Source organism: Tachypleus tridentatus, chromosome 13, assembly GCF_004210375.1.
Source record: "Tachypleus tridentatus isolate NWPU-2018 chromosome 13, ASM421037v1, whole genome shotgun sequence".
Classification (NCBI taxonomy): Eukaryota; Metazoa; Arthropoda; class Merostomata; order Xiphosura; family Limulidae; genus Tachypleus; species Tachypleus tridentatus.
In genome coordinates this window covers 113,744,378-113,765,779 of record NC_134837.1, presented here as the reverse complement: position 1 = coordinate 113,765,779, position 21,402 = coordinate 113,744,378, and the positions used below count along the sequence as shown (strand labels likewise).

General features: G+C 35.1%; 2 protein-coding genes and 1 long non-coding RNA gene across 24 annotated transcripts in view; 1 reads left to right on the top strand and 2 right to left on the bottom strand.

Moving 5' to 3' along the window:
* Window positions 1-21,402, bottom strand: part of LOC143239950 (nonsense-mediated mRNA decay factor SMG5-like) — a 220,519-nt gene that overhangs the window by 99,375 nt on the left and 99,742 nt on the right. The window lies entirely within an intron of this gene.
* LOC143240517 (exocyst complex component 6B-like) overlaps window positions 1-21,402 on the top strand; it is a 59,905-nt gene that overhangs the window by 29,748 nt on the left and 8,755 nt on the right. For 15 of the 20 annotated variants that reach the window (XM_076483071.1, XM_076483060.1, XM_076483058.1 and 12 more), the window contains one exon: window positions 18,196-18,301. In XM_076483071.1, coding sequence (XP_076339186.1) covers window positions 18,196-18,301 — 106 coding nt within the window. Of the gene's footprint in view, window positions 1-10,687; window positions 10,790-18,195; window positions 20,871-21,402 lie in introns of those variants that run through there. The other 5 variants (XM_076483068.1, XM_076483066.1, XM_076483067.1 and 2 more) reach the window with 2 other exon arrangements.
* On the bottom strand, window positions 214-10,805 carry LOC143240519 (uncharacterized). Its single transcript, XR_013021804.1, has 2 exons — window positions 10,667-10,805; window positions 214-607 (listed from the first exon to the last, which is right to left on the bottom strand). It is a non-coding gene; the product is annotated as an uncharacterized LOC143240519 (long non-coding RNA).

Sequence of the window (21,402 nt, the reverse complement as noted above, 5' to 3'; positions counted from 1 at the left end):
GCTAGCACAGATAGCCCTCGAGTAGCTTTGTCTGAAATTCCAAAAACCAAACCAAACTACTTGTAAACCACTGTTAGCTACATAACTTAAATGTTTTTGTTCTTTATGTTTAAAAAATCTGAACATTAATGAATGATGATTTTGTTTATTAGTGTAATGTTTTTCCAATTATCTGATGTTTTGAACACAGGGTGAGATCTTTCCATTTCATGATAAGATAAATATTTGTTTGAAGGTGCTTTATTTTATTTGCAATGTATGTTTCTTTCAAGTGCTAATTAAAACATCCCTTTACAATTTATAAAATAACTACTGTAGAGAACATTACGTTATAGATTTCAAGAAACTTACCATTAGAGGACTACAATATTGTTAATATAAAGTTATTAATAATAAAAATTCAATTATAATAAATAAGTTATTACAAGTAAAACACACATCAACACAACCCACATTTCATCATCCTAAACATCTTTCTACAGTTCTACATACATCTTTTATCCTCACATTGTTCTTCTACTATTTCCTCAGCCTCTGTTAAACCATGTAAGGGATCTGTATCAGGTTTGGTTTCATACCTTTTGAAATCAAATAGGTAGCATCAAATCTGCTCACATTACAGAAAGAAACAAACAGTTCATATTAGACATTATCAAAAGAAAAAGATTCAAAATTGTAATTTAGCTTCATAAAATTTCCATTCTTGTTTGCAGTTTGATGGATAGAAAGCTTACGAAAACGCATACCTAAAATAAATATATAATATTTACTTTCTTTAATAAGACCAAACTTTACTAACCTCTGATGAATATATATTTTGGATATGTACTACATACAAATTTAAGCATAATTCACAAGCTTATTTCAGATAAAGAATTCCAAAAACTAATGAATAGTTCTCTTAAGTAGAACAGAATATCACCTAGTCTTTACAGTTAATAGTCTGACTAAATTTTGATATACCATTTTGGTAATTCAGGTCATGTTTTTTTGTTTGTTGTTGTTGTTTTTTTACAAGAAATACAAAACAGTTAAGTGAAGATACTGAATAACAATATTAACAGAAAATAACTTCTGTCTTTTACAACCAGCTGTTCCAGCAACTGATGTCATTATAACTATTAAATTCAATACATGTGTTCTCTGACACCCTTATACCATATGAGTTACTAAGCACTGATCTTACTGACCTATCTAATGTATGACAGTAATTTAACAGTTTGTAGTATAATAAAGTGTAATTATTTAGTGTCACTGTTATTTAAAATGGAACTGTAGATTGGTGGAAAGAATAAAAGCCTTTATAAATGCTGACAACTAATAAAATGCACAGTAATTCAAGAATAAATAATTAACACACTGATTGTATTTTATCTGTGAATCAGGTAGTTAATGCAATAAAGCATCATCTATCACATAATGAACCACAATGAAACAACCACCGATCTTTGTTCAAGAAAAGTTTGAGAAAATATACATGTGTTTACTAAGCATCCAATTAAGTAAACAGTACAACTTCCAAAATAAACAGAAAAATAAAAACAGTTTTATAACTAATACAAATGCTACATTAAATATACAAATAGTAATAAAGTTTAAGGCAATGAATGATCAGTGGTCAAGAAATGACTTTCAGTTTTCTTTCAATAAAGTTTCAAGGTGTATTCCTCTTTCAGACATAAAATTCAGTACAGTTATCCAAATTGGACATAGTATTATACATGTTCATTAAACATTTCTGTTTATGTTTTAATTATTTAAAACAAATGTTGAATGAAAAATGGAACCATTAATATCGTTCAAAGCATTCCTTAGCAAAATTCAAAGCACATATGCTAGAAAATAAGGAGAAAAAAACTAAATTTTATGAAGAACCACAGGGCCACAACAAAGTTTAAGAGAGCCCACAGAGTAACTACAGTTCAAACCATCTGTACAAACAGGAGTAGAAAAATGCTTAGCAAAGAAAGGGTGTTACTTCTAATAAAGAGTATTCACCTTCTTCAAATGGCACAAAGAAAAATCACAGGTCAGGATAGTAATTAGCCTCAGAGGGACAAGCTGACAGCACCGTCATCTAATAACAGCCACAACTGATTGTAATAGCACTGATTTTCACATTGAAAAGCATGACACTCAAGATACAGCCCTCAGTTCAAGATTCCTTTTGGCTTTGATTTTGGGCCTGCAAAGAATGAGCATGGACCCACTAAACACCAATGCAATTAGAAAGAGTGGAATACCCACAAAAGATATTCCAGGCCTGTTTCAGAGTCTTTCATGTCTGCTAGCAGGCAGGAAACCACCATGGAAAACAAGTTGAGGTTCTGAGTGTATAACAAACAGCTGCTAAAATGATACAATTAGCTGTTTTCTCCACCTAATCATTAATAGCTGGAAGATTAAAAACAGCAGGACCAGTTTTGGGCCATTTAACATTGTGGCACTCAGGTTGGATAACACTGACCACACCCAGTCTCTCTAAAAATGATAGGAATATTATCACTGTCCAGTGTCACTGTAAACCTTCCAAGAAAAAAAGAGAAACAGAAAAATGAAAGAGAACAGACAGAGAGATCATTAGCAGTAAAAGACTGACTAGATGCATGAAAACAGATAAAAGAACCACTGCTGATTAAGAGACAAGTTATGATCTATGAGTTTATGCTAAATGGAACAACTCCTACCATCAATATCAGCACCACCCCAAAGAAGACTGTGTCAAGTCTCCCAAGACAAAAACGTTCTATAACATCATCAAAGTTTTAAGTTCCTCCATGATATAAGTAGAGAGAACAACCAGTGATGGTACAACACAAGAAGATATTGATAGCTACAGCCTCCAAGTGTATACTGAGTGGCACATACAAGGTGGGTTCTTGCTGGTCAACCAACAATGCCATCCCTCAATGAACTTATCCATCACACAACCTGTTATTTCAACATAAAGAAAACTGCCAAAAGGTGACCCCTCGGTGTGGATTCCTGTACGTGGTGAGGGGACCTCCCAGGGAAGGTTCTGTTCTGTCTGGTTACCTTCTCTGGGATCTAAACATCCACCCACGTGTTTGCCGTGCGTGGCGACCCGTGAAGGGGAGGAGAGGATCCTGGTGGTTGAGGGGCCCAACCCTAACACACCACTTTGGCCTCGAATTCCTGTAGACGGGCGACCTTTGGGTAGCCCCCCCCTTGGGTCAATCGGCTGGTCCACTTGGGCTAGAGTCAACCAAGTACCAGTGTTGGAAGTTCTCAACGGGTGTTGTGGACATTGTGCCTGATGCTGGTGTTTGGGTATAGTGCTCACGAAACCCTGGCGTTGCTGCATTGTCCTTGCATGACTTTGTAGTGCGTCCCCTTGTAGGGCTCCATGGTGGGTGGGGTCAGTGGGTACCGAAATTTTTTCTTTTTCCTATGGATCCTCCAAAAAATTTAAATAAAATTGTAAAAAAAACAGTCAATGGGCAAGCGACCACGTCTTGAATACTCAGAACAGCAATCTTCAACATCAGTAACACACGTACCTCATTTTCTTATATTACATTCTCTTTCGGAAAAAACCTTTAGGGCAAATGTCCCCTTTTTTTATTCAAAAGGGACTAGAGGGACTTGCTGGCTCTCCAAAGTCAGTAAAGAAACTTCGATCTGGTGACATATTGGTTGAAACATCCACATCCCAACACAGTGAACTCCTCTTGAATTCAAAGGCAATTGGGGATATACCTATTGAGGTTACACCCCATGCTACCTTGAATTCTTCACGAGGAGTTATTGTTGAAAGGGATTTGAAGAACGTTCCCGAGTCAGAGATTCTCGCTGGTCTCTCCACTCAAGGAGCTTCTGCAGTGAGGCGCATCTCCACTCGCAAAGATGGAGTTACACTGCCAACAAATACCCTCGTTTTAACATTTACTTCACCACGTGCACCTGCCACCATCAAGGCAGGTTATCTCATTTGCAGGGTTCGGCCAATGTCAGAGATTCGGCCATTCAAAGACATCTTGTTGTGGTTCCCTGACATGTTCTCGTTGTGGAGGCAAGGACCACGATGCCTATGACTGTGACATGAACCCACATTGCGTAAACTGCAATGGTTCTCACCCCTCTTACTTTCATTCTTGCCCAAAATGGTTGGAGGAAAAAGAGGTGCAGCGTTTGAAAATGACAATTAACATTAGTTATCCTGAGGCTAGGAAATTGCTGTCCACAACTCCATCTCGGACATATGCTGCTGCACTTCATTCCACAACTACAGTGGGAGTGCAGACAGATCTCTCTGTGCCTCCAAGAGAATCGTTTTCAAAACAAATGAAAGGCCTTTTGACCTTCATGGTTTAATAGGTTGATGAATCGACTTCCACACCCATCTCTGTTCCTCCCATACCTTCCAACAAACCTCAAGATCCACGTCCTTCAGTTTCAAATACAGGCATTTCTTCTGATACATCTTTTTCTCCCACCACAAGAGACAAAACAATTATTCGTTCGCGTCCTCAGTCACTGGATTCCCCTTCCAATAACAAAAACCTGCCCACCCGACCCAGAGCAGGATCCATGGAGGTTAATATACCTCTTCCGACTAAAGACAGTAAAGAAAAAAGATGTGGTCGTAAACCGAAGGGTTCTCCAGCCACTTCACCTACCCGTTCTTAAAAATGGCCACATTGATACAATGGAACTGTCGAGATTTACGTTCTAATCTGGATGATATCAAAACGCTGATTGCTTCCTACCATCCTTTTTGTCTTTCTTTACAAGAAACATTTCTCAAAACTGCTGATACTGTCTCCATTCGGCAGTTTTCTCTGTACAGAAATGAAAGGTTTTGTGATGGTCGAGTACATGGAGGGGTGGCACTGTTGGCTGATCAACACGTGCCCACCCTGTCTTTGTCACTCAACACACCCTTGGAGGCTGTAGCCATCCGTGTTTCCTTGGGTCATACCATCACTGTTTGTTCTCTGTACCTGTCCCCTGGAGAGACATATGATCAATCAGATCTTTATGCTCTCGTTGAACAGTTTCCATCTCCATTTCTAATCCTAGGGGATTTTAATGGACATCATGCCTCTCTGGGGAAGTGCTATTATTGATGGGAGGGGTCGATCTGTAGAGCAGATGCTTTCTGATCACAATTTTTCTCTTTCCAATACTGGTTCTTCCACTTACTTTCATGCACCTATTCAGTCCTTTACCGCTATTGATCTCTCAGTTTGCTCCCCTTCATTATTCTCCCATTTTTCATGGAGGGTTGACAGTAATCCATTAGGCAGTGATCATTTTCCGATCCTTTTGAGAGAGACTGGCGTGGTCGATGCCACCCTACCAGCGTGCCCGGTGGAAGCTGGATCAGACAGACTGGTCCACTTTCACTGCTCTCGCAGAACTTGATCCTGCCATCGTAAATCAGCCATCAATAGACAACTGTGTAGCAGCGGTAACTGACTGTATTACACATGCAGCTGCTCAGTGTATTCCTAAAACCTCGACACGTTTTCCACGATATCCTCGTCCATGGTGGAATCCTGCTTGCCACTTAGCATGGAAGGCTCAAAGCGGGCCTGGGATACTTTTCGTAGATATCCCACACTTTCAAACCGGGTTGCTTTCCAACGGGCCCGTGCACATGCTAGGTGGTTAAGACCTCAAAGCCAGAAGGAATCTTGGATTAAGTTCACAACCAGCATATCTTCTACCACCAGTTCCAAGATCATATGGGACAGGATTCGAAAGGTTAATGGGCACTACAATTCTGTCCCCCTCTCGATCCTACTCTCTGATGGTCAGGAGGTGAATGATGTTGAACATCGCTAACACTCTATGTGAAAGCTTTTGCGGGTATCTAGCACTTCTGCTTGTTCCTCCACCTTCCTGGCCATCAAGACTCGGGCAGAACGATCACCTCTTTCCTTTCGAACTGACTGTTTCTTTGACTATAATTGTCCCTTTACCCTGGTGGAACTAAAAATGGCCCTTCATCGGTCTGCCAGTACGTCTGTTGGACCTGATGATATTCATTATGACATGCTGCACAATCTATCTCCTGCTTCTCTTGATGTCCTTCTGATTGTTTTCAACCGGATCTGGCAGGAGAATGTTTTTCCTGGTGCCTGGCGCCAGGCTATTATTTTACCTTTCTCTAAGCCAGGGAAAGATCCCAAAATTCCTTCAAACTACCGTCCAATTGCTTTGACGAGCTGTCTCTGTAAGACATTAGAAAGGATGGTTAATGCTCGTCTTGTTTGGTTCCTTGAATCAAACAACCTCCTCTCGCCCACCCAGTGTGGGTTCCGTCGACAGCACTCCACCACAGACCACCTAATTCGTCTTGAAACATCTATCAGAGAAGCCTTTCTCAACTGCCAACATCTTGTATCAATATTCTTTGACATAGAGAAGGCTTACGACACAACATGGAGGTATGGCGTTTTTTGAGACCTCCATACATATGGGTTACGTGGCCATCTACCCATGTTTATTAAAAAATTTTTAATAGACAGGAGATTCCAAGTTCGTGTGGGTTCGACACTTTCCCGTTCTTTTGTACAGGAACTTGGAGTCCCTCAAGGCTGTGTATTAAGTGTTACTCTCTTCAGTATAAAGATAAATGCCATCACTGAAAAACTCCCTCTCACTGTTGCGAATGGATTGTATGTCGACGACTTTCACATCTCATGTCAGTCGTCAAACATGAGATATATTGAGCGGCAACTACAAACTGCCCTCAATTGTGTACGGAAGTGGACTCTGACAAACCTCTTTAATTTCTCTCTCTCCAAAACTGTATGCATGCACTTTTGCCGTCGACGGGGTATTCACCCTGATCCTGAACTTCATATCGGTGAAGTTTTGCTGCCAGTGGTCCCGGAGACCAAGTTCTTGGGGCTTATCTTTGATCGTAAACTGACCTTTATACCACACTTAAAGCAGCTTCGGGTCAAATGCACAAGAGCACTGAACATCCTCCGTGTTCTCTCTTCTACCAGTTGGGGGGCAGATCGCTGTTCATTGTTAAAGGTATATCGTGCTCTTATTAGATCGAAACTCGATTATGGATCAATGGTCTATGGCTCTGCCAGACCCTCGGGCCTTAAGGATGCTGGACCCCATTCATCACCAAGGACTTCGACTCTTCACTGGGGCTTTCCGTACCTCTCCACTTCAAAGTATATACATTGAATCTAATGAACCTTCTCTACACTTTCGCCGTTTGCAACTATATTTACAATATACTTCGAAACTTCATTCCTTACCAAAGCATCCCACCTGGAAATGTGTTTTCCTTCCTCGGTGGGCAGTACTTTTTCAGAACAGACAATCTGTCATTGCTCCGTTTGGCCTTCGCATCCGGGCGCAATTGGATGAATTGGGTCTGTCCTTGGATAACATTGCAGATTCCACAGGCTGGCCCATCCCACCATGGCTTATTACAGCCCCCAAATGTGACCTTTCTTTCAGTCACCTAAAAAAGGCAGATACTCCATATTGGAAGTACCATCTTTTATTCAATGAATATCTTTCAAACAATCATTCAGTTCCCATTTATACAGATGGTTCCAAATCGGGTAATTCAGTGGGCTCTGCTATGGGTCAGTAGTTGCGCGCATAATCCCTTCTACAGCTTCTGTGTTCACTGCTGAACTGTATGCCATATCTCTTGCCCTGGATCATATTGCAGCTGAGCAGTACTCCAACTGCACTATTTATACTGATTCGCTTAGTTCTATACTTGCCTTGGAATCGCTACACGTTAGCTCACATCCTATTCTCGCTGATATTCCGAAACCGACTGACCCATTTCTCATTAGCAGCTACTTCAATCCAGATTTTCTGGATACCAGGCCATGTTGGTATTCGCGGGAACGAGCTTGCAGGCATGGCAGCTAAATATGTCTGCTTCAGCACTATCACTCCTATGCCTATTCCGTACATGGACTATGGTGTTGTCTTCAAGGCTCGGCTCCGTACCAGCTGGCAGTCCACTTGGAGTGAGCAACGCGACAACAAACTTTTTCAAATCAAACCCAAAATTGGACTTTGGCCATCTAGCTTCCGTAAAGTTCGGAAGGAGGAAGTTGTTCTCACTAGGCTACGCATTGGTCACAGTTTTTTAACTCATCATTTTCTTTTATCTGAAACTGATGCACCAATGTGTAGTTTGTGTAACACTCAAATCACTATCAGCCACATTTCACTTTCTTGCCATCGTTATAATTCTCAATGACGGCAATATTTTAAACATATTTTTTCCCAGGGTCAGTCTGTAACCTTAGACAGAGTTATTGGTGATGGTGACTCTGTCCACCTTGATAATGTTTTTAATTTTTAAATGGCCATTAATCTTTTTAATCTCATTTAAGTGTTGCATATTTATTCATTACACCTTTTTAATTGTGGTTCCTTTTTTACAGTTTTAATCTCTCTCATTCAATTTGACATTGGACAATGGCCAGAACATTAAATAACTCGACACCAGGACTGGAAAGGCCAACTTCAGGTGACTAATGCTACTGTTTGAACTATCCGTTTGAACTACTCGTTAGTCGTCCTGGCGAGTTGTTATTATACTTTTGCTGCATATCATTTCACACTTTTACTACTTTACTTTTTAGTACTGGCCATATTGACTCATAACCCGGAACCAGGACTGGAAAGACCAACTTCAGGTGACTGACAGTGGTTTTTATACTTACCTGTTATTCTTCCTGGCGGGTTATGATCATTACCATTCTGCTACAGGTAGTCCTTTACAACTTTGTTGACTGGATGTCACCATTGGGTTTTACACCATTTTCTGTTTTAATTGCTGTTTTGTTTTTACCTTAATTTACTTTTACAAATTTTACTCCATTTACTTGACTTTATCTTTTTACTGGACATTTGGCTACTCATTGTTACAATTTTGCTATGTATCTTTTAAAACTTCTATTCTTTTACATTTTGATACTGGTTGCTATGACACATAACCCGGAACCAGGACTGGAAAGACCAACTTCAGGTCTTCAACCACTGACGGTGGTTCTTCAACTTACCTGTTAGTCTTCCTGGCGGGTTATGATCATTACCTTTTTGCTAGAGTAAATACCTTACAACCTCTTGTACTCTGCCTTCTATCTTAACATTGTAGACTAGGTGTCAACATTGGTTTTATACTTTTTTGTTTTACCTTCATTTCCATTTATGTCTATTACTACATTTATTTATTTTTTTATATTTTTTTACATTTTTACCGAATGTCTGGCACAGGTAGCCTCAATGCTTTGTGCCATAAAACACTAAATCAATCAATCAATCAATCAAACCAAAAGGTGACAGTATCAGTAGGTTTTAGAAATGTTTCCTGTAAAGAAAGAGACTTAGGGTGACAGGAATCACTCAAAGCTTTAATTTCATCCAAATTAGAACAAAAACTTTGAAAGTTTCACTGTATGAAATTATCCATTTTTAATTAGATGGAGGAGTATTGGGTGAAGAACTCTTCTGCTTGCAACCACATTGCTTTTTTGTAGTGGGAGGTCTCTTGACCTCCTTGTAACCTGGAGTTATTTATGCATATCTCTGTCAGCAGAAGCAGATTCAAGTGACAAAGAGTGTGAATGAATAATTGTTCTGCATCTGGTTAAGTAATGTTGTTTACAATACAAAATGTTCTACCTCTTTCACCTACATAAGGCAAGAATGGAAAAGAGGGATAAGAAACACCATGATGCAGTGAGGGTCAAGTTGACAACTGTATGTATCAAGGTCTTTGCAACCACAACAAAGAATTATGACAAGATTATAACTTTGTATGTTCACATCTTTGACACTGGAAACATCTGAGAAGGTTAGGAACATATGACTATATTTTCTAGTAGTAGAAATATCCTCTCATGATAGAAGCATGAGATGTGGTGATGTAAATTTCAAAATTAGAACACTGGTCAGTTACATAATTCTGTCCTCAAAAGTGGAGATGTGTTGTAAAGCAGAAAGTCCTTTGTTAGAGAAACCAGTGAGTATCTACAACTTTAAAATGTTTTTTAATAGCTCTCTCAACAATAACTCTTCATGAAGAGTTCAAAATAGCATGGGGGATAACCTCAATAGGAATTTTGACTTCACAAGGAGTTTGCTAAGGTATGGCATAAATGTTTCAATCAAGATGTCTCCAGAACTTCTTGTCTGACATAAGAGGGACAGCAAATCCCTCTAATCTGTTCTGGACAAAAACATGTGACATTTGCTCTAAGGATTTGACAGTATAGGAATGTAAACTTAGAAACATAGGTGCAGGGAATTGACTTTGATGGTGACTGTAGAACAGAGGTTTCTGTAAGTAGTCACTTACCAAATAAGGAAAGGATAAATATTCTGTGCCCTCTGACACTATCAACCCTGGAGTCTCAGTCAATTTAATACTGAGTTTTCCAGTCAAACTTAAAACTCTGAGATAAGTTCACATTAACACAGATCAGAGATTGCAACTTTTCTTAATGTAAATCTTAGAAAACAAAAATTATAAAAATTAATAACAATAAAATTAGTTTCAAGTACTTATTTATAAATATTTACATTTTTATATTGCTATTACAACTCAAAGCCTTCTTCTTTTAACATAAATTATAAACAATAAATTTGCATATTCCCTGATAATTGTTACAAAATCCCTCATTCTCAGATCACTTACATGTTCCTTTTCAATCCTCAGGCTAACAATCTTCAACCTGTATCTAAGTGAGGGCAGCAACAGTCTCCAGTGCATATCATGGAGTCCTTCTATACCAAATGTTCCAGCATAAAGTTGGCAACTGTAAGAACTGTTAAAACTGCATAAACACATTACATCTTTAACAAGTTTCTGATTTGATCAGCATAAGAGGGTTGTAATTTTTGTCTTATAACTAGCATAAACAAGTTAATGATAATATAGAAATACTGCAAGTGCATAACATTGCACTTCATGCTGTAACAATCTGAATGAAAATGTAATGAACTGAAGTATGTATTAAGTCAATATAATTAAATATAGAACATCATCTACTAACCAGTTTCAACAACAAGCATGTACAGTGTGAATGTTTAATATACAACTTCAACCCTTCTATAATTGTAATTTAAATGTTATGCAGTCTGTTTGCACCCTAACAGTATCTATGAAAGTTAGTTGTGGAGAAAATAATTCAACCTACTCTATAAACTAAACTCTGAAGCTTCAGAACTTGATTAAAATAAACTATAAGTAAAATTTGAAAAGTCTCGAATGTCTTGAAAAATGATCTTCCTAGTTACAAAGTTTAGCATATTCTGCAAGTCTATAAAGAAACTACACTTCTATAATATTATATATGCAGCTAATTATGGTTGTTTACTACATACTACTGGATCTTTTGACATAATTATAAAAAAATTTGAGTAATGTCAAGATAAACAAAATGAAAAAAATTCTCTATATTTTTAATGACTTGTGACAAGTTCCTTGTTACATATATTTGAACTGCTACGTTTCTAGTCAACAAAACACAATGCATGATAACACTACTGCTGAAGTAATTCACTAAAAAATATGTACCAGATAGTTTCTCACAAACAGTACACATCAAGTGAAAATAAGCTCCAGATTAGTTGTAATAATTTAAATACAAAATACATAAGAGTACATATATCAATACAGAAAATAATATTTGCACAAGAGCTAATATTAAATTCTTAAAAGATTGAATTTCTCTACATTAGTCTATTAAGTTGTAGTGACATGATCAACATCATTTATGATCAACCTTAATGGTTTATGTGAAAAGTATCACTCACAGCATAGTCTTCAGAAAGATCATAAGACCATGCTGTGTAAAAGAGATTACAATATACATATGAATAAAGCCAAGCAAGATCAAGATTTTAATATACTGGAAGCAAATTTTATGAAAAGACAATTTCACCAACCATACAAATAAAGATGTATAAATGTTTGTTGTGATTAATTTTTATAGTACCAAGCTAACAGGATTACGGATATTCATCTCTTCAGTTATTTTCATAATGTATTTTATCTTGTTAAAGTGAAAATTTATGGTAGTATTTTCCTACACTGAAAATGTATTTCTGGTAGATACCTCCTTACACAAACTAGCTTTTCCTGACTAGTACTGCTCTCTACTGGATCAATTTTTAAACCATATCACTAGCCCTGCATCTCCTGCTTGTGCATACTTAATGCATGTGATCATACAGCAGCTCTCTGAATCTGCACTCATTAATCACTTCAGGATCGATCAGAAGACCTACACCATATATCATTGGAAGTGAGGAGGCAGAGTAGGAAACCCTAGCTTCCTATATAATATCTCACCTCCTGCCACAAAATAGCTAAATTCCCACACTGAACTGGTGAAGGTCTAACACAGAAACAGGATACCCCTAAAGAAAGTGCTAAAAAAGACCAGAAGGCATGAAATGAAAAGCGAAAACAATGCACCTCAGTGGGAGATCACATCCAACCTGATTCAGGTATACTCTTTAATGACACTACTGTGAACTTAAAAGTTTGAAACATGAAGGAATTCCAGAACATGTATAATCAATGAATGGGACTCCTGTGTGTTGAGTGACTAGGATGCAACAAACCATAGTGGTAGTTCAATCTCAAGCAACACCAGACAGTACCTGGAATGCTATATCAGATTTGAGGTAGGTAGAGGAATGCCTACCTTTTCTCCTTGAAATGGAAATTGGTAAAGAAGTTGAGCTTCCACATGAGAATCCATCATCACTTGCATGATATCCAACCCAACCAACACCAGGTTTATTTAAAACTGGCACCCAGCAGATTGCATGAAGGTGGAAAGCTCAGGCAAGATGGCATAAACCTGATAGGAACAAGCATAGCACTTTTGGTCTGCAGTACAAGGAAGATAACTGGTTGTAAACAAGTGAGAAAATATGCAGTATCCAGCTACAAACAACACAAGATCTGCCAGGAACTGACATCCAGCCAATGGTAGGAAAAGGAACCACAAAAGTGAGGTGCATCTCCAATCCAAAACCTGTTGGCTACTGGCATTCATCATTCACTCCACAGTAAGAGGAAGGAAACAAGCCAGCACACGAGAACTTACTTAGCTGTACCATTTCCAACCCTAGATCCAGCAATAGTTAGGAGAAACATCTCAGTCCGAGAGGCAAACTGCAATTATAGATGTTTGATATATACATGACATGGTGGAATGCTTCAATTAAAACCTGGTGGCATCTGGGATTGATCATCAGTTCCAAAGTAGGAAAGACATCAAGATACAGAAAAAAAATAGATATATAGTAAAAAATATAGCACAGTGCAACAATTAAAAGCAGAAGCAATCTTAAACTGTACATCAGGTCAGTACTAGGAAGTTCCACATGCCATCAAAACATGCATAATGCCACCCCTCTACTCTCAACTAAATGGTGTGATTTATCGCAGGAGGACAGGCCTCCATGATACAACACTCAGGAACTGGTAAGAGCTCTCATACTCCACTATAATAAAGCTTGAAAAAATGAGCATTGGAAACTCAAGAGGACCAAGTAACTGGAAACAGTGTAACAAGCGGCCTTAAAATTCTATATTGAAAAGCAGAGCTACCACGTTGATAGGGTATATCAACAAAAACTTGGAGGCATCTCGAAGTCAAAATCAGGTCTGCAGTAGGAAAGACTACAATGTAACTGACAACTAGTATTGTCACAGGATGGAGAGTGCTTTCCAAAAATAAAGTATACAGGTCAGACTCCACTTCCCACAGAGTGAAATCCATAATATAAAAACAAAAATATCCCTGAAAAGTCACACATTTTTGAAAAACTGGTAAAATACCAAAATGCAAAACTTGAACAAAGTGTAAAGAAAAATGAAGTCTACAAATGGGAAAAGAACTTTTAAAGATTTTTAAAAATGGGAATAATGTTTGACATGTTTCTCTAATAATTTGACACTGAAAGAAGTTAGTTGTGCTTAACTTTTATGAAACATTTAAAATTGTGCCTTTCACTTGTCATATAAGTATGCTACTGGTTGAATTGTAATTGACTAATTAGATAAAATAATTATTAGCTATGTTGTACTGTGCATTTTAGGCTCATAATGAATGATACATCATCAGGTTATTATGGGGTATAATTTTCAACAGTTTTTGTACTTTACATTAAATAAACCCACTATCTGGGAGATGGTGTAGTTAAATACTTTTCCTTTGCAAAGAGGTTTTAGTGGAATAGTCCATTGCAGTTAATAATAAGCTAATATAATTTACTTTGTTTGTGTGAATAATACATACTTCATGAACGATATGTTAAGCTCCATTTCTTTTCATAATTACAGTCATTAAGTGTTGCTTTATTTTAATATCATTCATGCTTTTTCATTTATAAATTTGACTGCTCATGGGAGAGATGTAATTAAACATTAAGGGGTTTTTTTTCTCTCTAGCACTATACTGTTTCTGCTTCTGTTTGTTTAATTTGTTTGTTACATGAAATACCAATTTTGAAGGTCCCAAACTTGTAGATGTTTACAGCACTAGAACTACAAGTATACATTTGTTAATGAAGAAGAATTTTTGTAACATTACTCCTGTTACTGATTGTAAACAGAAGACTTAATACTCATGATTTACATATTAATTTATGTTAGCACAAGTATAGTACTATGTCATGTTGTTGTTTTTTTAATTCATGGAATACCTATTGTGAATCATATTAGATACTCAAGAGATTCAGACAAATAAAAAGGGTACAGAGCAATATAAAATTCTAACAAAAGATAGCCATGTTTAGATAGTGAGTAAAAAACTTTCATGTTTTGTTTTTGTTATTTGTTGTGAAAAAAAGTCAGAGTGGGCTTTTAACTAATATAAAACAATTTGTTAATGATAGTGCAAGTTCCCTTGCACAGGCCTTCAACAGTTACAGAGATTAGTGATAAGGGTTAACATTTTCTGTGACCATCAGTTGTCTTAAGGGTTCAAAATATTTGTAAGCTAATAACCATCATGAAGGGTGGAAACTTCTGTAAGGTATCAGCCTCTGTGTTTCTTAAATGTTTTAACAAAACTCTTAGTTGTTTACAATTCATTTTGTGAGGTTGGACTTCAATGGTCACATCATGATTCAAACTGCTTACTCTTGAATGTTCAACATTTAGTTGTTTCTTGTCCCAGCCTTTTGTATTACTTTGTTTTGACCATAGACAATTTTTTTTATCAGAATAGTGTGTTACTGTGGACATGAATAATTAGTGTAAATATGTGTATATTGCTTTGATGTTTTGAACTATGAAGTGCTTCTTTATGTTTAGTTTTACATTTCTGGAAACAGCTAAAACCATTTAACTCAATTGGGATTTTAACACTAGTTAAAAGGTTATAAAATTTGATAATATTGTCATGCTTTTGTGTAAATAATAAAAATTTATCAGAGAAACTAACTTTAAAACAAAATATTTACAAGTAGATTTCAAATGAAACAAGTCAGAACTGTTTTTTTTTGTGTGTGTGTTTGGGAAATATTTTATTAATCATTATAAACTTATAACTGCTGCGAAGAAACTGTATAACATACTTATTTTTCTGGTTGTGTTAGATGTTGATGTTTTTCAGTTTGAAGAAATCAAGTATTGTGGAATGTTTTTTTGTTTAGTAACTAAGAAAGATATTTGTCTGCATTGTACGTTGTACGTTTTTTTTTTGTTTGTGGGTTACTTTTTTTTTTCCACAAAATAGTTTATTGTAACTATCTGTCCATACCTTTGTTGCTGAGTTTTTGGGAGATAGTTTTCAAGTGACTTTTGTGTACAAACCAAACAATTTCCATAAAATCAGTTTATAAATTGATCCTATTTAATAATACCATTTTTTTGCTTGAGTTGTATATAGAGCTTTATGTATATGTTTATGTACACAGTATATTTATTACTTGTTTTGGTTTCTGAAAATATTGGATGGATGAATGGATAGAATACATTAAAAGTTAATTGTATACTTAGTGTTGTTTTGTTAGCTGGTGTTTATTTTTAATGTTTTAAACAGTAATTTGTATGTATTAATCAGTACTATATTATATGAAACTATCTTGTTTTATCCAATAACAAACAAGCATACTTCAATAAGATGTTGGTTGTTGCTGTTTTTTTAAGTTAAGAAATAATAATACAGTTGTTAACAGAATGACTAGTACATAGTTTCCAAAAAATGTTTTTTGTAGATTGTTTTTATTATCAGCTGTGTTTGACTTACAGATATTGCTGTATAGTCACAGTTCTTTGTGGTAACATTTACTATGCAACTCTAGATACATATACTTCTCCCTCAAGTACTTTTGTCAGACATCATTTCATTTGTAGGTCATAAAAACGTGATGAATATAAGCTACAGCCTTTGTTACTGTTTGTTTTTAACAACTAAATTAAGAAGACAATTTTTAAGACACACTATTAAGATGTTCCTCTCATTTGATACTTCTGCTTATAATGACGTAAAATTATTTTTATGGAAGTAAACATTACAACTTTATTCAACATACATTATTATTGTGGCATTATATTTCTGATTTTATTTCATAACATTCAGTTTGAGATGTTTTAAGGATAGTTTGGTACAGCTGTAGCAATGTATCCATGTCTGATACATTTTTTAGTGTTCCTCTTTCTTTTGTTCATGCAATCATATGTCCTAATGTGTTATTAAGTACAGTGATTGTGAAGGAAAAAGAAAATTTACTGAATATTTAACATGATACAGGATATTTGAATATTTTGAGTTATTTGCTTGAATCATTTCATAAAGTTCATTATGAAGAATGTGGATTTAACAATCTGGATTAAACAGAAGTTTATTTATACATTGCTATTTATCTTCAGTTAAGACATTTTTACATTTTTCTGTTAGAGATTCCATCATTTGATTTCCCATCCTATGTTATAATCCTTGTACAAATTTTACAACCCTAGTCATTCCCATTTGGTGGTTACGTTTGTATGTATATCTTCCCCCTTAAATAGTTGATTGGCAAATAGCAAGATTTTGCCCCAGCTGTTATTATCTTTGAAGAAAGTTCACTGAATAAAGTAAATTAACATTTTTCCAGGGATATTTTTAGCATGGTACAGCCATGTTCTCAAAGCTCTCTTTGCCTTCAATTGTAAATTCAAGAAGGTGTACTGTTAATAATAGGGATAACACAAGATGAGTCTGTAAAAATATTTTATATATCAATTTTTTTACTTCCAATAAAAAATTTCCTTACAAGAAATTGAGGACAGTTTCACACTATTAACTCATCATCTCTTTTGTATGCCTTTTTTCAAGGAGCTTCCATTAATAAAAAATTAACTTCTCATCCTGAACCTGTAGCTTAAGGTAGGCATGTTGCTCTCTTTATAATCATGAGGTCTTGTGTAAGTAAGTAGTAACACAAAAAGTAATTTAGAATGTATAAGAGTGATATTCAAATGCAAGTAATAAAGTAATACTACCCTAACCAACAATGGAATTACAAGAGAATGATTGTCACATGTATTTAAAAAAATTAATGTTATGTAGTAGTTAGTCTTTGGAAATTCTTAAAACTGTTTAACACCTTAAAACTTCCCCTTGTGGAGACTGCCAAATAAAACTGATGGTCCAAAGATTTTGAGATGCTTGTTAAAATGTTCTGGGATATTTGTAATCAGTGAGATATAACGGTCAGGGTCGTGTAATTCTGTGATAAAATACTTAAGTCCTGTCTATTGACTTGAAGATCCCTTGCATATTTGGTCTGGCATGGCCAGGTGGTTAAGGCACTCAACTCATAACACGAGAGTCGCGGGTATGAATCCCCGTCACACCAAACATGCTCACCCTTTCAGTCATGAGGTTGTTATAATGTGAGACTCAATCCCACTATTTGTTGGTAAAATAGTAGCCCAAGAGTTAGCAGTGGGTGGTGATGACTAGCTGCCTTCTATCTAGTCTTGCACTTCTAAATTAGGACTGCTACTTCAGATAGCCCTCACGTAACTTTGCACAAAATTCAAAACAAACACACAATTTATGCATATTTACTCTTATTTAAAGGAACTTTGTAACTTTGGACAGTGACATACTGGAAAAAAAAACCTGTTTTGTTTATTGCTAGTAAATTTTGTTATTTTCGTGCCATTGAAAAATACTTTTGTTACTCTCTTCTTCTCTGTTTATTTTTCAGTGGTTTCTGAAGAAGAAAATCAAGGAACGATCTTTGTCACGTCGTCGAGTGTCTAGGAGAAGAAAACAAAGTAGTACTAGTCAGGAAGATTCAGAATTAAGTGAAGGTGTTAAATTTTTTTATTTTAATTTAACTACCACATGAAATAAAAGTAGATAACTACCAGTTCTGTAGTGCCTCGCTGGTACAGCGGTAACTCTACAGATTTACAATGTTAAAATTAGTGATTCAATTCCCCTTGGTGGACTCAGCAGATAGCCCAATGTGGCTTTGCTATGAGAAAAACACACACGCCAGTTCAATAAGTAAAAGGTAAAAAGATTCTTATCCAATATAGTTATCATAGAAAACTCTAATTCAACATTTTCTAACTCAAAAATACTTTAGAATTGGTTATTTTATCATTTTGTAACATTTTGTTAATAAAAATTGGAAAGAAAATTTAAAAAATGTAAACACTTGTTTGCATACAGCTTTGAGGGGAATCTCTTGTAAATGGTGCAACTTTAAATTATTTTCAAATTTTCATTCCATCCCAAAACATTGGTTTATAGATAAATAAACTATCATACTTTAAATACACAATTAAACATTTTCTCTTTCTTTCCTTATTTTTATTATTACAGTTTTTCAATTCCACCCTTTTATAATGTCACAGCATGTAGTCTGAACTACAATGAAGAAAAGCATAAAGAATATAGCTACAAATAAGGTTTGAATGCCATTAGATGGAGCATATTATAAACTGTTTCCATCAGTGTGAAGCAAGTAAAATATTTAAGCAGAGGTCCTCGGAGATGAACAGAGGAATCTTGTGAAAAGTTTAGTAAACATAAAACTAAACTAGAGATCTGATACTTTTATTTTTAGTTTCTTTAGGTGTGTTTCTCATTGTTAAAAGGTTTTTTTTGTATTAAATTATATCTGTTTGAAAGCTATGAAAAGTTTCTCTTACAACCAGACATTAGTTAAATTTAGAGGGTAGTGAAGGTAACACCAATATATTATTTTGATTCAAATCCTTATTTATTTTGTTAGGTTTATTGTATGTAAATAACACAAGTAAAATAACTTGATGAAACTTACATGAATAGATGACAAATGCCTGTTGGAGAAAAACAAGTGTAGATGATAACATTTGGAAAGTCTTCCACCTCTCGTCTTGAAGTGGAAGACTTCAAAATGCCATCCTCTACACTTGTGATTTTACAGCAGTTATCGTCCATTCAACTAAGTTTCATCACAAATACTCTGTTTAAACAAACAATCAAAGAATAGTAAAACAACATGTTATTTTGTGAAGATAGATTGGTCAAGTCTAAGAATATGGTTAGCAAACATATTTTTAACTACTCTTACCACTGTGGTGGTGATAGCTTTGTTAAAGTTCATGATGGTAGGTTATGAATAAATCTTTGTAACAGAAAGAGCCAGAAAATTTGAAAAGTATTAATTACTAAAGAAGGTATACAACAAATCTCAATAAAAAATGTATTTATTTTCATTATGATTGAATATTCATATCTTTTATCGGGCTTGCAAAACTGTGTCAATAAAGCACCAACTATCTGTACAAATGTAGCTGTTCTGTTTTCACAGTTTTAAGAAAATATTTACAGGGTCATCACTGTGACCAGTTGTACTTGGGCACAGTTTATAATTTGTCAAATTAGCTCTTCTGAGCCATTAGGTTTAAATGTTTGTACTTTAGCACAGATGTGACACCACTTAAGAACTTTCATGAAATTGTATTTTGTAAACGTGAAAATGTAATTATATAAAGCTGTAGGTTTGAATTTGGGTATTTGTCTGTAGTTTGCACTAAATACTATAAAAGTGATTTGGAAGTCAAGATAATGAAATTTTATATCCAGAAGTACTTAAAATATTATAATTGTAAATTATTCATAGTGAAATGGTAAAACACCCTTTATGTTAAAAATGTAAAACTGTGACAGTTATGCTGTACAACATAGTGATTAAATGCTAACAAAGCTTTGTGGAAACTTAACGATAACCACGATGTCACATTACATTTCCCAGATAAATATTCTTCAAGATTTTAATACATTTCACCATTTCAACTTGTGACTGGTTAGATATCTCACAGTAATGTTAATATGATATTTTTATTTAAAAAAAATTTCAGGATTGGTAATTTTCAATTTTGTTTGTATAAAATACATCTTTACTATAAAAAATATTGTCTGGTCATTATTAACTTTAGTGACACAGATTTTATCGTATCATTATTATTTATCTCAGATGCATTGCATGGTATTTTTAAATATTGTAAGTATATATTTTAAAGTGTCTAACAGATTGTATTATTTCTGTTTAAAATTGTTCAATATTATTACGTTCTTTATGACAGAGACTTTTTTACTTTGAAAATAATTTATGTTTTGCAATAGATTATGTCAAACAACCTCATGTTGGATTAAAGTTATTAATGGTATTTATGAAGTTTTGGACTTCATCATAACGATGACCAGAACAGTTTAAAATAGTTCCAATTTATCTTCTTCATTTTTATGACTTCTAATAGATCAGATATTATTATTTCTTTGTTTTTTCTTGTCACATTTTTGAGGTTTATTTCAGTAATAACTTTATATTTTTCATTTATATCTTTGTTATGGATATTTAAATATAAAACTTTGTAATTTCTCAAATGTGTGTCAAAATTCTTTATCATGTAAATTAGGGTTTCCCAGAATGGTTCATATTGATCCCTTTGGTTTGTTGAGACTGTAAAGGGGTGAATAAGGACTTAAGTGTTGATAGGAGGACAGAAATAACTCCTGTGCTAAAGTTGGCCTATGCATCTAACTGCTGTATGACTCTCCAAGTTTGTATGTTGTTAAAACTGCAATTAGTCATGTAAATGGTTGGACTTCTGAAGAGACAGAGAAATAGGTTTAATGTTAGAAACTTCAGGGACTTGAGACTCAAACTCTGAATCCTACAGTCCAATATTCATCAGGCAACTTTTAGAGAAAACCTCATTCTTTTTCACATTTTATGTTTCCTAATGATTGCATCATAAAGTTGATTATATTTTGAAGTTTCACTTCTAATTTATGTTCTAAGAATTTGAGAATCAGTGACCACTTTATAAATTTCTAAAGGGGTCAGCATCTCAAAAGGCTTTAGGAAATTCTGATATTATTTTGATACATTTAGGTGTATGGCATACGACGTACT